Source organism: Malus domestica, chromosome 16, assembly GCF_042453785.1.
Source record: "Malus domestica chromosome 16, GDT2T_hap1".
Classification (NCBI taxonomy): domain Eukaryota; kingdom Viridiplantae; phylum Streptophyta; class Magnoliopsida; order Rosales; family Rosaceae; genus Malus; species Malus domestica.
In genome coordinates this window covers 19,718,743-19,733,159 of record NC_091676.1, presented here as the reverse complement: position 1 = coordinate 19,733,159, position 14,417 = coordinate 19,718,743, and the positions used below count along the sequence as shown (strand labels likewise).

The 14,417-nt window shown below is 39.4% G+C and overlaps 1 protein-coding gene across 1 annotated transcript; it reads left to right on the top strand.

Moving 5' to 3' along the window:
* Nucleotides 1-513: 513 nt before the first annotated feature.
* On the top strand, nt 514-13,371 carry LOC103436415 (1-aminocyclopropane-1-carboxylate oxidase homolog 1-like). Its single transcript, XM_029096530.2, has 3 exons — nt 514-1,221; nt 1,650-1,971; nt 12,943-13,371. The coding sequence occupies exons 1-3, from the start codon at nt 653-655 to the stop codon at nt 13,198-13,200; spliced, it is 1,149 nt and encodes a 382-aa protein (XP_028952363.2). The 5' UTR covers nt 514-652; the 3' UTR covers nt 13,201-13,371.
* Nucleotides 13,372-14,417: the final 1,046 nt, after the last annotated feature.

The following is a 14,417-nucleotide window of genomic DNA, read 5'->3' as shown; positions in this document are numbered from 1 at the left end:
TCGGATAGGACAGACAAGAATATGAACGGCCATTTCGATAAAGAAAAGGTTCCGGGTGTGGGTTTGGGCGGTGTGGTGTGGCTGTTTATGGGCGCTGAGGGTGTGAGTTCTCTAGAAAGAGTAGAGTTTTGAATTTAAAATGTGGCGAAGTGATATGGGCTCCGTCGGATACTTTAAATTTTTGTTTTATATTTAAAGTATTTTTATTTTTTAATTTACAAACTGGAAAGTTGCATCCGCTTCATTATAATAAATATGAGTTTTATATGTGCCATGCAATCACTTAATTTGTTAATTAACAAATTATGTAACAGTGGTTTGTTACTGTAATAAATTTGTGAGCTGATGTAAAAATTACAATACTGAAAAAATAAGGTATGAGTATGATATAATCCAAAATTGAAGTGGCAAAATATAATTTGAAGCAAGTAATTTAATCCATGTTAAATTGCAGGCAAGTAATTTAATCAATGTTAAAACAATGTCCCCCCGGGGACATCCGATGATCCGATAAAATCAATGTTAATAAAATAAATAAATTATTGCATGATAAATACCCACTTTGGTTGTCCAGACAGAACAAGCAATAAAGCTTTTCTCTAAGACCTAGATCTTTTTCCTTGCGTTGTACTTTGGAAAAATATTGAAGGACATGGCGGCCACAATAAGCGCAGTTGGAGATGAACTTGGAGTTAGGTCTACTGCAATGGGGGATAATTACGGTGACCGCAGAAGTGAGCTGAAAGCATTTGATGATACAAAAGCTGGTGTCAAGGGACTGCTCGATGCAGGCTTCACGAAAATTCCCCGTATTTTCTACTGTCCATCACGGCATGATCATGAGACGGAGGCCGCTGGGGAGCAAGCCATGCTCAGTATTCCAGTCATTGATCTCCAAGGCATACACCAAAACGATCCCGCTTCGCGTCCTCGAGTCATCGACGAAGTCAGATTTGCGAGTGAGAAATGGGGTTTCTTTCAGGTTGTAAATCATGGGATTCCTGTTGAAGTTTTGAATCAGATGATTGACGGAGTACGTGAGTTCCATGAGCTGGATATTGAGCTTAAGAAAGAGTTTTATTCAAGGGACTTTGCGAGGAAGGTGTTTTTTATGTCCAATCGTGATATGTACCATTCTCTGGAAGCTAACTGGAAGGATACACTTGTGTGTTATGTGGCTCCGGATCCACCCAAACCAGAAGAATTACCCTCAGTGTGCAGGTATAATTCTTGTCCTTTTAGTTTTATACAATTAAGTGATATATTGAGATCATCTACTTGATTTAATTGATCATGCATCATTGCATCTATAATTTACTTTGTAAGAGGAATTTCCTATAACAAAATGTTAGTTATAGAACTCGTTCATATTTTGATTAAACGGGTTGTGATTTGCTATCCACCTATTGTGATGGGGTGGATTCGTCGACATTATTATACAAAACTTATCACATCGTACTAATGTATATGATATAAATGTGCAAATATTTGCTACAATTATACGTTTTTGTTGATGACACTAGTGAGAAACGAACCTATATTATATTGGTACTTTTAACTATTAAATGCAATTTTAGTCTTTTAAGATCATATTTACTTTCATAACTTGAATCATGAGTGAACTTGATATATATGTTGGAGTTGTGCAGAGAAATTGTGAATGATTACTCAAAGCAAGTGATGGATTTGGGATTTATTTTGTTTGAGTTACTATCCGAGGCTCTTGGGCTCAACTCAAACCATCTTAAAAACATGGATTGCGCTGAGGGGCTTATTCAACTGTGTCACTACTACCCAGCATGCCCTGAACCAGACTTGACATTGGGCACTGGCAAGCATACTGATGGCACCTTCATCACCATACTTTTACAGGACCAAACTGGTGGCCTCGAAGTTTTATACGATAATCGATGGGTTAATGTTCCTCCCAAGGACGGTGCTCTACTTGTCAACATTGGGGACTTTCTGCAGGCAAGTTGTTATACCAAAATTATCTTCAATTCTTACTTTTCTATTACTTTACCATTAATGAATAGTGAAGTTCAAACAAATATCCAAACAACAACTAAAAAAAAATCAACACACTCAAAGGTGTTTCGATTTTTCACATAATCCCCTTGAGGTTTTGGAATTATATCTAGGTTTCAAATTGTTTTCACAGAAACCCTTCCGTTAAAATTTTCATCTAAAAATTGATGGTATAAAAAATCTTTAAACTGTTGTAAGCATAATTTACTGAACAATTATGGAGAGCTTAGAGAGAGAGGGGGTGCGGCAATAGAGAGAAGAATAGAGAGATGTGTAATTGTGTGTTATCTCATCTCATTGTGCCTTTATTTATTGTAGTAGGAAGGGTAAAACCTTTCCCTTTAGGATTACAACATTTAATAGGTAATCTAATCCTAATAGGAATATAAGATACATTCCCATATTTCCTAGGATTTACACAATCACATTCCTATTCTAAATAGGACTGAAACACTCCCCCGAGTGTGTAAATACTCAAGTAAATGGCGCATCAAGTCTTCATTGATGAAGTAAGTACAGTTGATGAAGTCGTTGGCACAATGGGCAAATGCGAGTCTTAAATCAACGGAAGAATGCATAAAAAGTAAAACTCACAAAACCTCGCTATGGTAAAACCCAAGATGGGAGAAAAACCCATAGTCTAAGGAGAAAAGTGAGAAGTTGCATTAAGTCAAAACTATACATCTTTTGGATGCAAGTAGAAGAGCTCTCAAGGGTATGATCAGCCCAGGATGGGTGCCTCGTTAAAACCTAGTTAGGTAGCAAAAACCCAGTGGGAAAAATGCTCCTAATCGTAGGGAAAAAGAGTACATTAAGATCAAGTGAGTATACTTCTGGATACTCCCCCTGAGTTTAACATAACTTCCAAATGAGAACTACAAGCATTGCATATGAGTAGTTAAGCATACCAATTCCTCGGACAAGCTTCTGGAAGGTTGACTTCGGCAGTGACATCGTGTAGAGGTCAGCAAGGTTGTCTGGGATCGGTTTGCATGACTTCAATCTCCTGATGCTTTGCTGATGTAGATGTAGACTCAATATGTCTTGGCATTGACTTCGTTGATGTATCATGGTTTGGTCGGGTTGATACATGTGGCATAATCTTCATGGATCGTTGTTGGGACTCAACGATAGATGAAAAATAGCAATTACTTCGGATATGCTCAACAAGAACTCCTAACCATGTCTTACTTGTGGCATAGTGAAGTAAGGTGAGTCTTGGAACGATTCGAAGATTTCGTAACTAGGGTCATATCGTGGACCTTCAAGATATTGTAATATCCCTAACGGTAAAGACATAACCATTTGGGGATTTTGCCTTGTGCGGGTTTGATAAGTAACCAGCGTCAGCATAACAAACAAGGCAAGCATCATTTCGAGGATCAGGGGGTTAGATCCGCTCAAGATGCGTTGGGATTTGCCCACGTAATACCTTCAGGGTACGTCTTTAATACCAATTAAGTGGTTGTGTATAGGCGCGGTGCTGCATCTTTACCAAGATTAACAGCGAATAAGATGTCCTGTCTAAATACAATGAGCTAAGTACAATGAAGCGCAAAGTTGAACTTTTAGATATGGAATTTCGGATTCCATAACCTCTTCAAGGGTCTCATTTCATATACTGTGTGGACGATCAAAGGTATACTCAAAGGTGACACATTCGGGGGTGTAGTTCGACTGGTAGACCAAAATACCGTCAGAACAATGCTTTAACTTCAGGTCAAGGCATAAGTGAGTTTTACCAAGATCATTCATCTCAAATTCCATCTTCAAGTGCTAGTCAGTTTTCTCAAGCTCTTCTAGAGGCTTAGTGAGATTCGTGTTTAACGACATAAACTGTAACTCTAGCAATTTGGAATAAGACTTCATAGTTTAACACGCAAAAGCATAATTCATATCCTTGACTGATCAAATAATCACTTAGACGGGTATACCACATCCGTCGAATTTTTCAATCCATAAGTGAACGCCTCAAAACGAGTTAAGAGGGTGTTCCGTGGTTTGGAACTATTTGAACCAGTCCATGTAATTTTTCGGGAACTTACACGTAAATCTCCGTATTTATATCCCCATGGAGAAATACTAACCACATTTCATAATGCTGCTATCAATCACAGGACGTTTTGAGAGAAACCTTGCGCCGTAAGGCGTGCATCATATCGCACTATTTCATTCATCTCATAACGTTTCCTTTCCCACTTGTGACTCAACAGGGTTACCTTGGGCAGTGTAGGAACGATAGGTCCAATACACACTTTGGTAAGGAATTTGACCTCGATTGTAACTTTAGTTGTCCAATCAGTTCTACATTGTCACTTAATCAACGGAACACGGTTCGATATCGTCGCTTTTCATTTATGTTGGTAGCTACCATATAAGTGAAAACATCATCGATGATAATCTCATTTCAATTCCATTTTCTCATCCAAACTAGTATACTGGACCAAGAACTTCAAGTCTCGGGAGTAATCCGGATTAATCTCATGAGATGGAAATGATTTGAGACAGCGATCAAGTTTAGATTCATTGTTGTGCCTGTCTTCCTCTTCTAGGGAAGTGAATCCTACGAACCGAATGATATGTCGTGCTCCAGGCCAAGACATATTGATTGGCTATCCGCCGATGTACCGAACCGTCCAACAGGGGCGTCCAAACCGTCCAACATGGGCGGGACACCCTCCAAGGATGTTGACTCGACGTCCGTTAAGTACATCTATCCTTGCAGGCATGTTTGCAGCTGGTATATGATCTCGTCATTTTAGCTAGATCAGAGGAATGCGTCTGGAGTAACATTCTGAAATCTAGAATTCGTCGCACTTGCTTATCACACTTATGCGGTATGGGGATCGAGATGAGACATAGTGGGCAACGTCCATGCAAATTCGCGCTGTTCTACAAGAACGTTGACGTCCTTATCTCCCCCTAATGGCAGGAAGACGGTCTCATTAAAGTGACAACCCGTAAATGAGCGGTAAAGAGATCACGTGCAAGGGCTCGAATAGAGCTAGTGTGAAGGAGAATCATGATCGACAAAAGATTCCCATCCTTTTTTGAGGACCCAAGGTGGTATGTTGCGGCGGCGCAACTTGGCACATGGAATGCACACCCAAATGCGTAAATACGAAAATCGTCAGGTTTGTACCCAGTAACCAACTGTAACGTCATATAGGTTGGGTGGCAATGGGCCTCAAGGCGGACCAACATAACTGCGTACAAGGATTGTATAGCCCTAGGCAGAAACTGCAAACTTGGTACGTTTACCAAAATTCGGGCGATCATTTAAATTGCGCTTTATGATCACTAGGCGAGGCTATTTGGGGTGAACATGGGAATTCGATGTTCAATTAGAAATCCAAAATACATGCAATACTTTATCGAAAACCGTCGATTTAAACACTCCGGCATTATCCAGTCTCCGGGACCTTAAGGGATAAGTAGGGTGGTTAACCCATAATCGGCCAGGAGGTTTAGCAGCAATGTGTGTGGACAAACATGTGAACAGTTTGTCGATTCATCAACCAAAACCATAAATATTTATATGGTCCGCATTTTGGTTGGATTAGTCCACATATATTCCCTTGAATCCACTGCGAAAATGGAGTCGTGTCATATCGTTGCAAGAAATGATATAGAAAATCAATTTCCCTAATGAGCAGGATTGGCAAAGTGTGCTTGTAGGCACAAAATCCTTACTTCAGATAAGGAGATGCGTTGTAGCATCATTGTTCGACCTAAGTGTCCCAAAAGTTGTGCAAAAGCAAGTAAACTGCTCAATTACCAAGCTATAGGCCGGCCACATGTGGTGTATTCTCAGTTGGGAGACAACCCATTGGCCCCAAATCAAAGCTTCAGGCTCATTTTTGGAGGTGATGCAAAGATATTTCACTCTATTTTCTTCAGTGGTTTCATTTATGATCATTGTCATCTCGAATATCCTTAAAAACTCAACGTCAGGAAGAATTTAAAGTCCTTTAAATGATAATTCAGTATCATTCATACAACGAGGAGCATGCCAATGCTCTTAACCAGGTTGGATAAACCTGAAGTCGTTGTTAGAAATGTGATTTAGGTGTAAAGTTAGTGTGCGTAGTACGCATTCATCCAGACAACTAACTTTCCCACATTCCTACCTAATCACGTGTTTAATTGAATCGGTCACATGTATTAAGAAACATGATTCAATTAACTCATATTCGAGGACAATATCAATAAGATTATCCATAAGTAAAACATACACCAAACTTGAATCCAAGAACATGGGAAATAAGGCCATCCATGTCGAAATTTTGCTCTGCCAACGATGTTCGGTGGAGCAAAATCAATGATCTATTCCATCAAGACATTGGTGCCTCAACAACATTGGTAGGGGCACGAATAGGTGCATAACCAATGATCTATTCCATCAAGACAGAAGTAGATTCTGCAGGGTTAAGGTTTGGGAATATTATCCCGTATTCTTGAAGTTTTAGGTCTTATGTACCAAGGATCATGCTTCGGGCATGATGCCACACCTTGGCAGGCCCTGATTATACTATATGTTTGTGAACAAAAACTCGAAATTGTATTGTGAAAGAGTATGTCATTCAGTGTATCCTTGCCGCAGCAGTGCATCACCATTTGGTTAGGTTTTGACCGAACTGGGTCGAGCCATTCGGTAGACTCCAACCGAACTGGGTCCATACCTTTCTCTCACGTTTGTGGTAGTAATCAGATCCAAGAATTTGGTAAATTTCCACTTTCTACACTGCTGCTTTAGGAGCGAGTTAGAAACATGGAATGACGAGAAAAGCATTCTCCAGTAAAGATTCGATCGGATTTATAAAATTCAGAATTGTACTCATTCATGGACGTAATCATGGTTTGCTGCAGGCAATTTCTTTCATGATTAGACGGTCTATAGAAGCGAGCCAAAGAGCCATGGAATCCTCGTTCGGGGAGTATTTCCATTTGTAATGCTTTGAGCATAAGTCTTCGAATAAAGATTATGGCGGAGGCTTATTCAGCTCTTCCTTGCCATTGTTGGCATCAATGGTTTCACAGCTTCTTGATAGTCAAGTGGCGATTCACGTCTTGTACCCCACCTAAAGTGGTTTCTATTAGAAAACATCCAAATCAGAAAAATCAAACTTGTGACGGTTCGACAATCCATTGAATTTGAGGGAACAAGATTAGGATTGGTGCTATGGGAATGAATCATCCATAAGCATCAAAGTTAGAACATTCAAATGAATCATCCATGAGCATCAAAGTTAGAACATTCGAGTTCTAAGACATGGTTTTCATGAAAAATGTTGGGTTTTCATGGGTGTATTGTTTTATGAAATCTTCGGGTTTCAAAGGCACTAAATTTGAAACTACAGGTTCAATTTAGTTTATGAACGTTTAGTTCATAAAGGAGAGGTTCCTGCAAGAAACTCAGAATGCAATATACTAACTTAGTGTAGTGGATTTGAGTTGTCTTCTGGAACTCAAGTGTGAGAGCTTCGTTACTACGAAAGTATGTGACGGTTTAAAGAAGAGAAATAAATTATTGAATCGTTAATGTCCAAAAGTGATCTTCAGGTCAATAATTTTGGATTCATTATCAGATTAATGGACTGCAGGTCACTTTTAATTAATTCAATAGATCGGGACCATTCGGGGTCGATCGTAGAAGCAAAATAATATTAAAATAATATTATTGGATCGAAAATAGAGCCCTAAAAAAAATTGGGCTTAGTGCCTGGGGTTAAGAGGCACGGGTTGGGTGCCTTAAGCATAAGGCGAGGCCCAAATGTTACTTTAGTGGTGGCTGCAGGCCACGGGTGAGGAATGGGAGACCCTAGCCGCAGCTGGGTCGTGTTTTGGGCCACAAAGGAGTGCACAGATAGGTCTAGCGCAAGGTGGCTTGTGGGTTGTCATGGGGATCCCAGCGAAGGCTGGTTGCGTGAAAGCAACCCCATAGTGACTGCAGGTCACGGGCTTGGGTATGGATGGCGCAGTGACAAGCCCAGCATATGTTGGCTATATGTATGCGGGCCAGAGCAACAAAACCCAGCAACCAAAAAGGTTGCAGCGTGTGTATGGGAGGACAGCCCAGACAATTGGGCAGGTTGGATGGCTACGGGCCAAGGCCAGTATGCATAGGCTCAGGGCTGCAGGCCCTACCGAGGTAAAATCCAAGCCTAGGCCTGGTGATTATTTGCACAATGATGGTGCGGTGGTGTGCCGCACCATGTCCTGATTCCCCCATTTTTTTTTTCAAATCCTTTAGGGTTTAGGAAAACCCTAATATGCTTCTAGTTTCTTTCGATTCTTTGACTCACAAATTCCACATACCAATTATTGCGTAATGTATGAAACAAATATATATATTGACCAATATATGAACATATACAATATATATATTGGAAGGTAAATATAAATGTAGGGGGTTCATGCATCATGGGGAATGTTTTCATGCTTCATGGGTCGTTTCAAATATCTTCCCTTATTTTAAGCATACCTGAGTAGCAGAAAACAACAAAAGCCTTTGAATTTGTAGAAGATTCTTCTTCAAAGCCGGAATTCTCCAATGCGTTGTATTACGTTCAACACAGAAAAATTAAATTGAATCAATAGCATGTAGATCAATTTAATAAAATAATAAATTAATCATGAAAAGAATGATTAAAATGTAATACTCCCCAAATTGAAGATCAAACTCTCTTGTTAGCGTAGCGTTAAGAGCGTGCCGATAAGTGTTGTAAGCATAATTTACTGAACAATTATGGAGGAAAGAGAGGGGGTGCGGCAATAGAGAGAAGAATAGAGAGATGTGTAATTGTGGGTGTGTGTTATCTCACCCCATTGTGCCTTTATTTATAGTAGTAGGAAGGGTAAAACCTTTCCCTTTAGGATTACAACATTTAATAGGTAATCTAATCCTAATAGAAATATAAGATACATTCCCATATTTCCTAGGATTTACACAATCACATTCCTATTCTAAATAGGACTGTAACATAAACAAACTACACCCCTACACCCCCTAAGGTCTATTTATATTTTTAGATAACCTTCTCAGCCTCAGATTTTATATATAGAAAACTTCATTTTAATTCTTAACAAAGATGACTTTTAGATTAAAACCATGAGTAAGATCAAAATCTAATTTTAGTCCCAACCTCATTTATTAATTATATTTTGATTTTTTAATTATTTCTCTTGTTCTTCCTAATTTTTAATGTATTAATTTTATTTGATTATAATTTTCATTTTCATTTTATTATCGTAATATATTTTGTTGTAAACACTTACATAAATTAATTTTTGTTATACAATATATTTTGATATACTTTGTCTTCTTCATTTAGGTACATTAAATTCATTATAATACATTTCGGTACATACATATAGGTACACACATTTCGGTACATACATTTCGATACAAATATTTAGGTTCATTAATTTAATATAATACATTTCGGTACTAACATTTCGGTGCATACATTTTGGTACACACATTTAGTTACATTAATTCAATATAATACATTTCAGTGCATATATTTCGGTACATACATTTCGGCACTAACATTTAAATACATTAGTTTAATATAATACATTTCGGTACTAACATTTAGGTACATTAATTGAGTCTTTCATGTTTAAAGATGCTAAATAAAATTAATAAATTAAAAAACTCTTTTTTGGTCAAATAATAAATTAAAATTTGTATATTAATAAATTTAAGTATTTAATGGGAGACATTATGTCACATCCCAACCTGGGCTCCACCACAACCCAGGCTTGACTCCGCCATAGCACAATATTGTCCGCTTTGGGCCCCAACCACACCCTCACGATTTAGTTTCTGGGAACTTACATGAGAACTTGTCAGGAGGTCACCCATCCTAGGACCGTTCTCGTCCAAACTTGCTTAACTTTGGAGTTCCGATGGAACCCGAAGCTAGTGAGTTCCCAAAAGGCCTTGTGCTAATTGGAGGTGGGTATGTACATATAAGGCATAGAGGATCCACTCCCTTGGACGATGTGGGATCTAACAATCCACCCCCCTTAAGGACCCGAAGTTCTCGTCGGCACACTTCCGGCCAGGGATTGGCTTTGATACCAAATTGACACACCCCGATTCAGAATGTCCACTAGGACTCCGAATCGAGCTGTGTTGGCCGATACCTGGAAGGTGACGAAGCTATAAAGTATAATGATGTGGAAAATGTGAATAAATTTAAACCTAAAAGTGCCTAAAGACAAGAGTGCACTGTGAGCGAAAATGAGCCCATTTCACACGCAACATGTCAGAGCATAAATAAAGTACAGTAGTGTAGGTAAGGATCATACCCTCGGAGGTAGCCACCTATACTGAGATTTTCCAAGAATCCTTGTCGATACGGATTTTTAGCAGCTAAAATCTGGAAGGGCGCAAAAACAAAGGTGAGTGGGCTTGAGAATAAAGTTTTTAATAAAAACCTTTTGAAAACGTTATAACCCCTTGCCGTAAAACCCGTATAATTTCCCAGAAAATAATAATACATACGTATATAGAAATCATGCTTGAGAGTAATGAAAACCGAAGTATGTGCCATGTCAAGTATCTCAGCAATGAAAAAAGTATGCCAGGTGAAATAAATTAATGTAATATGATATGCCAGCTAGACTCACCTAACGTGACCTGTATGGTTAAACCTATAGCTTATTAACCAATTCTTGCACACGAGTCGGAACCACCTATTGTGGTTTGTACGATAGGGATGGATAAGTACGCTCAAGTGCTACAATCATGTAAAGGTAGTGCGAATAATTACGAGTCACCTATGAGTCAGAAACACCTAATGTGGTCTATACAACAGGGTTGTGCACCAAACTTGGATCCAAGGTGAGCGTGTGGTGCAGGAAGTGAACATCACATGAAGGATTGTGCCTTGACCACGGGCGGGAGCACTAACACCGGGGTGCAGGATAATAAGCTCTACATGTCTCTACATATAACCATAACCAATGTAACCACTAACATCATATAGTACTCACCTGAAACTTACTTGGCCTCTGTAGCGCCATACAATAATATGCATATACATACCAATGCATATAATAAAATGAAATGCAAGCATGACATGGCATTTAAAAGAATACACTTGTGTAAAACAGTTTCTGGGAAAATATAAAGCATATATACATATATATAGAAAACCAAAAGCCCACTCACCTAGAGTTTGCGCTACAATTCCCTAGCACAAACATTATGGTGTCACGAACGATCGACGCCTAGAACAATTATTAAATCATGTCTTAGAATTCTTATCAATAGAACATGTAATTTACACATTGCCCAGAGAAGTGGATCATTTATGCCTTATATGTACATACCCACGTCCAGTTAGCACTAGGCCTTTTGGAAAATCACTGGCTTGGGGTTCCATCAGAACTCCAAAGTCAAGCGAGTTTGGGCAAGAGTGATCCTAGGATGGGTGACCCACTAGGAAGTTTTGCTCATATGAGTTCCTAGAAACAAAACCGTGAGGGTGTGGTCAGGGCCCAAAGCGGACAATATCGTGCTATGACGGAGGCGGGGCTAGGCTGTGACAATTTGGTATCAAAGCCATTCGTTGGTCGGAAGTGTGTCGACGAGGACGTCGGGCCCCAAAGGAGGGTGGATTGTTAGATCCCACATCGCCCAAGGGAATGGATCATGCCTTATATGTACATACCCACCTCCAATTAGCATGAGGTCTTTTGGGAACTCACTAGTTTCGGGTTCCATCGGAACTTCGAAGTTAAGCAAGTTCGGGCGAGAGCGGTCCTAGGATGGGTGACCCCCTAGGAAGTTCTCGTGTGAGTTCCTATAAATAAAACCATGAGGGCATGGTCGGGGCCCAAAGTGGACAATATCGTGCTACGGTGGTGTCAAGCCTGGGATGTGTTGCAGCCTGGGTCGGGATGTGACAATTTGGTATCGGAGCCAATCCCTGGCCGGAAGTGTGCCAACGAGGACATCGGGCCCTCAATGAGGGTGGATTGTTAAATCCCACATTGCCCAGGGGAGTGGATCCTCTATTCCTTATATATACATACCCACCTCCAATTAGCACGAGGCTTTTTGGGAACTCACTGACTTCAAGTTCCGTAGGAACTCTGAAGTTAAGTGAGAAAGGGGCCAGAACATTTCCAGGATGGGTGACCCACTGGGAAATTTTGGTCGCATGAGTTCCCATAAACAAAACCGTAAGGGCGTGGTCGGGGCCCAAAGTAGACAATATTGTACTACGGCGGAGTGGAGCCCGGGACATGACGCATTAAATAAAATGCACATTAATTATTTTGAATTAAAGACAAATAAGGGATTATAATCAATATGTAATCTAACACCAGGTTTATTTTAAATTTCAATCTTCTTAAAGGATTAAAGTTAAAAAAACCTTTTTTATATTCCACCCTTTATAAGGAAGAAGAACATTATGACAATTACGAAATTTAAAAGAAATTAACCTCGTTTATTAGCATGTAAGATAAAGACATGACGAACTTAGAAGATTGTTTTAACTTCACGAAATTATATTTTGTTAACTTATTTTTAACTAATGTCAAGTCATTTTGTGTTGAGTGCTGATAAAACCTCATGTTGAGTCTTTATGCAAATATTATAACCGTATGGAGGAACGTGGAAAAAACAATAATAAACCTTAGGGTTACGTGAGAATACGGTAAACCCCAGCGGTGTTTGTGTAATTATCTCTCACGAAAAATTTGTCAGTTAAAGAAACATTTTTTATGCCATAAATAATTTTAGATGAAATTTTAATAGGAGTTTGTGAAAATAATTTGAAATCTTAAAAGTGTTCGTCTAATTTATGAAAAGAGAAATTCGAAGAAGGCAGCTAGAGATGGACTGGTCTGGCCTAATTCACTTGCCTTATAATTTTTCTTGTTTTTGTGCAGCTCATGGCAAACGACAAGTATACGAGTGTCCCCCACAGAGTAATATCCAAGAGTGTAGGCCCAAGAATTTCGGTGGCAAGCTTTTTTCGACCGTATGTTGTCGCAGGGAAATCAAAAGCTTACGCACCAATCAAGGAATTGGTAACAGAAGAAAATCCCCAAGTCTACCGGGAACTCGATTTGAAAGAGTATATGATGCACCACGCCTCAGAAAAAGCAAAAGGGACATGTCAGCCTTTACTACATTTCAAGATATAAATGTTGGTGTAAACATTATGACTGTTTTAAACATTTATTCTGAAATGTGAAACGTGTCCGTCCTACCTTTTAATTTCCCATGTCGCATTTTCAGGTTTCTTGTATGATTGTGTCATGTTTTGCCACATTATTTTATTTGTGTTATATTAAATAAAAAATAAAATTATAACATGATGTTGATTCTAAAAATTACTAAGCCTACAGAACGCGCAAGTCGAGTAACTAATGAGCTAACTACATCCTTTGGTTATGTTCGGGGTGTGCCAACTCGACGGTCGAGCTTGGCCGGGGCGTAAAATGTGTTGATGTTGCGTTGAGCGCACTGCTGACTTCTTGATTTTGCAATTGCGGCCGAGGAAGGAATACATCTTGGCCTTCGGGTTCTAGAGCTTGAAGACAAGGCTTCTAACTTTGCGAATTTCAATATCAGATTCGGCTTTTAATGTGCTGAAAGTAGTAACCTAGTAACACCTCACTTCGCCGAGAAGGCTGACGAGATGACCTCCATCAACAAGAACATGTAAATCCTTGTCGATCGAGACTTGGATAGGTAATCAGTCGACTCCAAAGCAGTGTTGTTTATTCAAAATGAAGGTGCTCCGTGATCGGCTAACTCTACGGCAACAGTTTTATTTATCCAAACTAAAGATGTCATCGGTTGCCTTCACAATGCTGTTTATCCAAACTGAAGATGTGTTGGCGAAAAAAAGAAAATAAGAATCTCAAGGTTGTTGAGAGGTTTCGCGTAGAGTGAGACTATGCGCAAGGCAATTTGTGTGTTGAATTGGAGAAAGCTTGAATGTATGCTCCCTCCTCTATTTATAGTAGAGAAACCCTTCATAGCTGGGCTAAAATCATACTCAGATTAGAACTTCTCAACCTAATTTGATTAGGTTTTAGCCAATCCTAAATCAAAAAGGACTTTGAACCAAGCTAATCATCAAACTAGATGCATCTCTTAAGTCTTAACATCCTTAGCCTCTTAAGACTCCCCATTGCACTAGGTCTCGACTACTCCATCCTTATCTAAACCAATCCATCCTACAATATGATTCAACCGATCCTGACTGGACGACCCATGATAATTCTAGAAGAAGATTATTAGGCCGAGAAGAACTCCTAGTTCGGCCCAAAATAATATTTTGGCCCAAACATTACCCCCTTGCTTTTGAGGTCTTCGACCTACAAGTCTTGGCTGAACTTCAACCTCGAGGAAG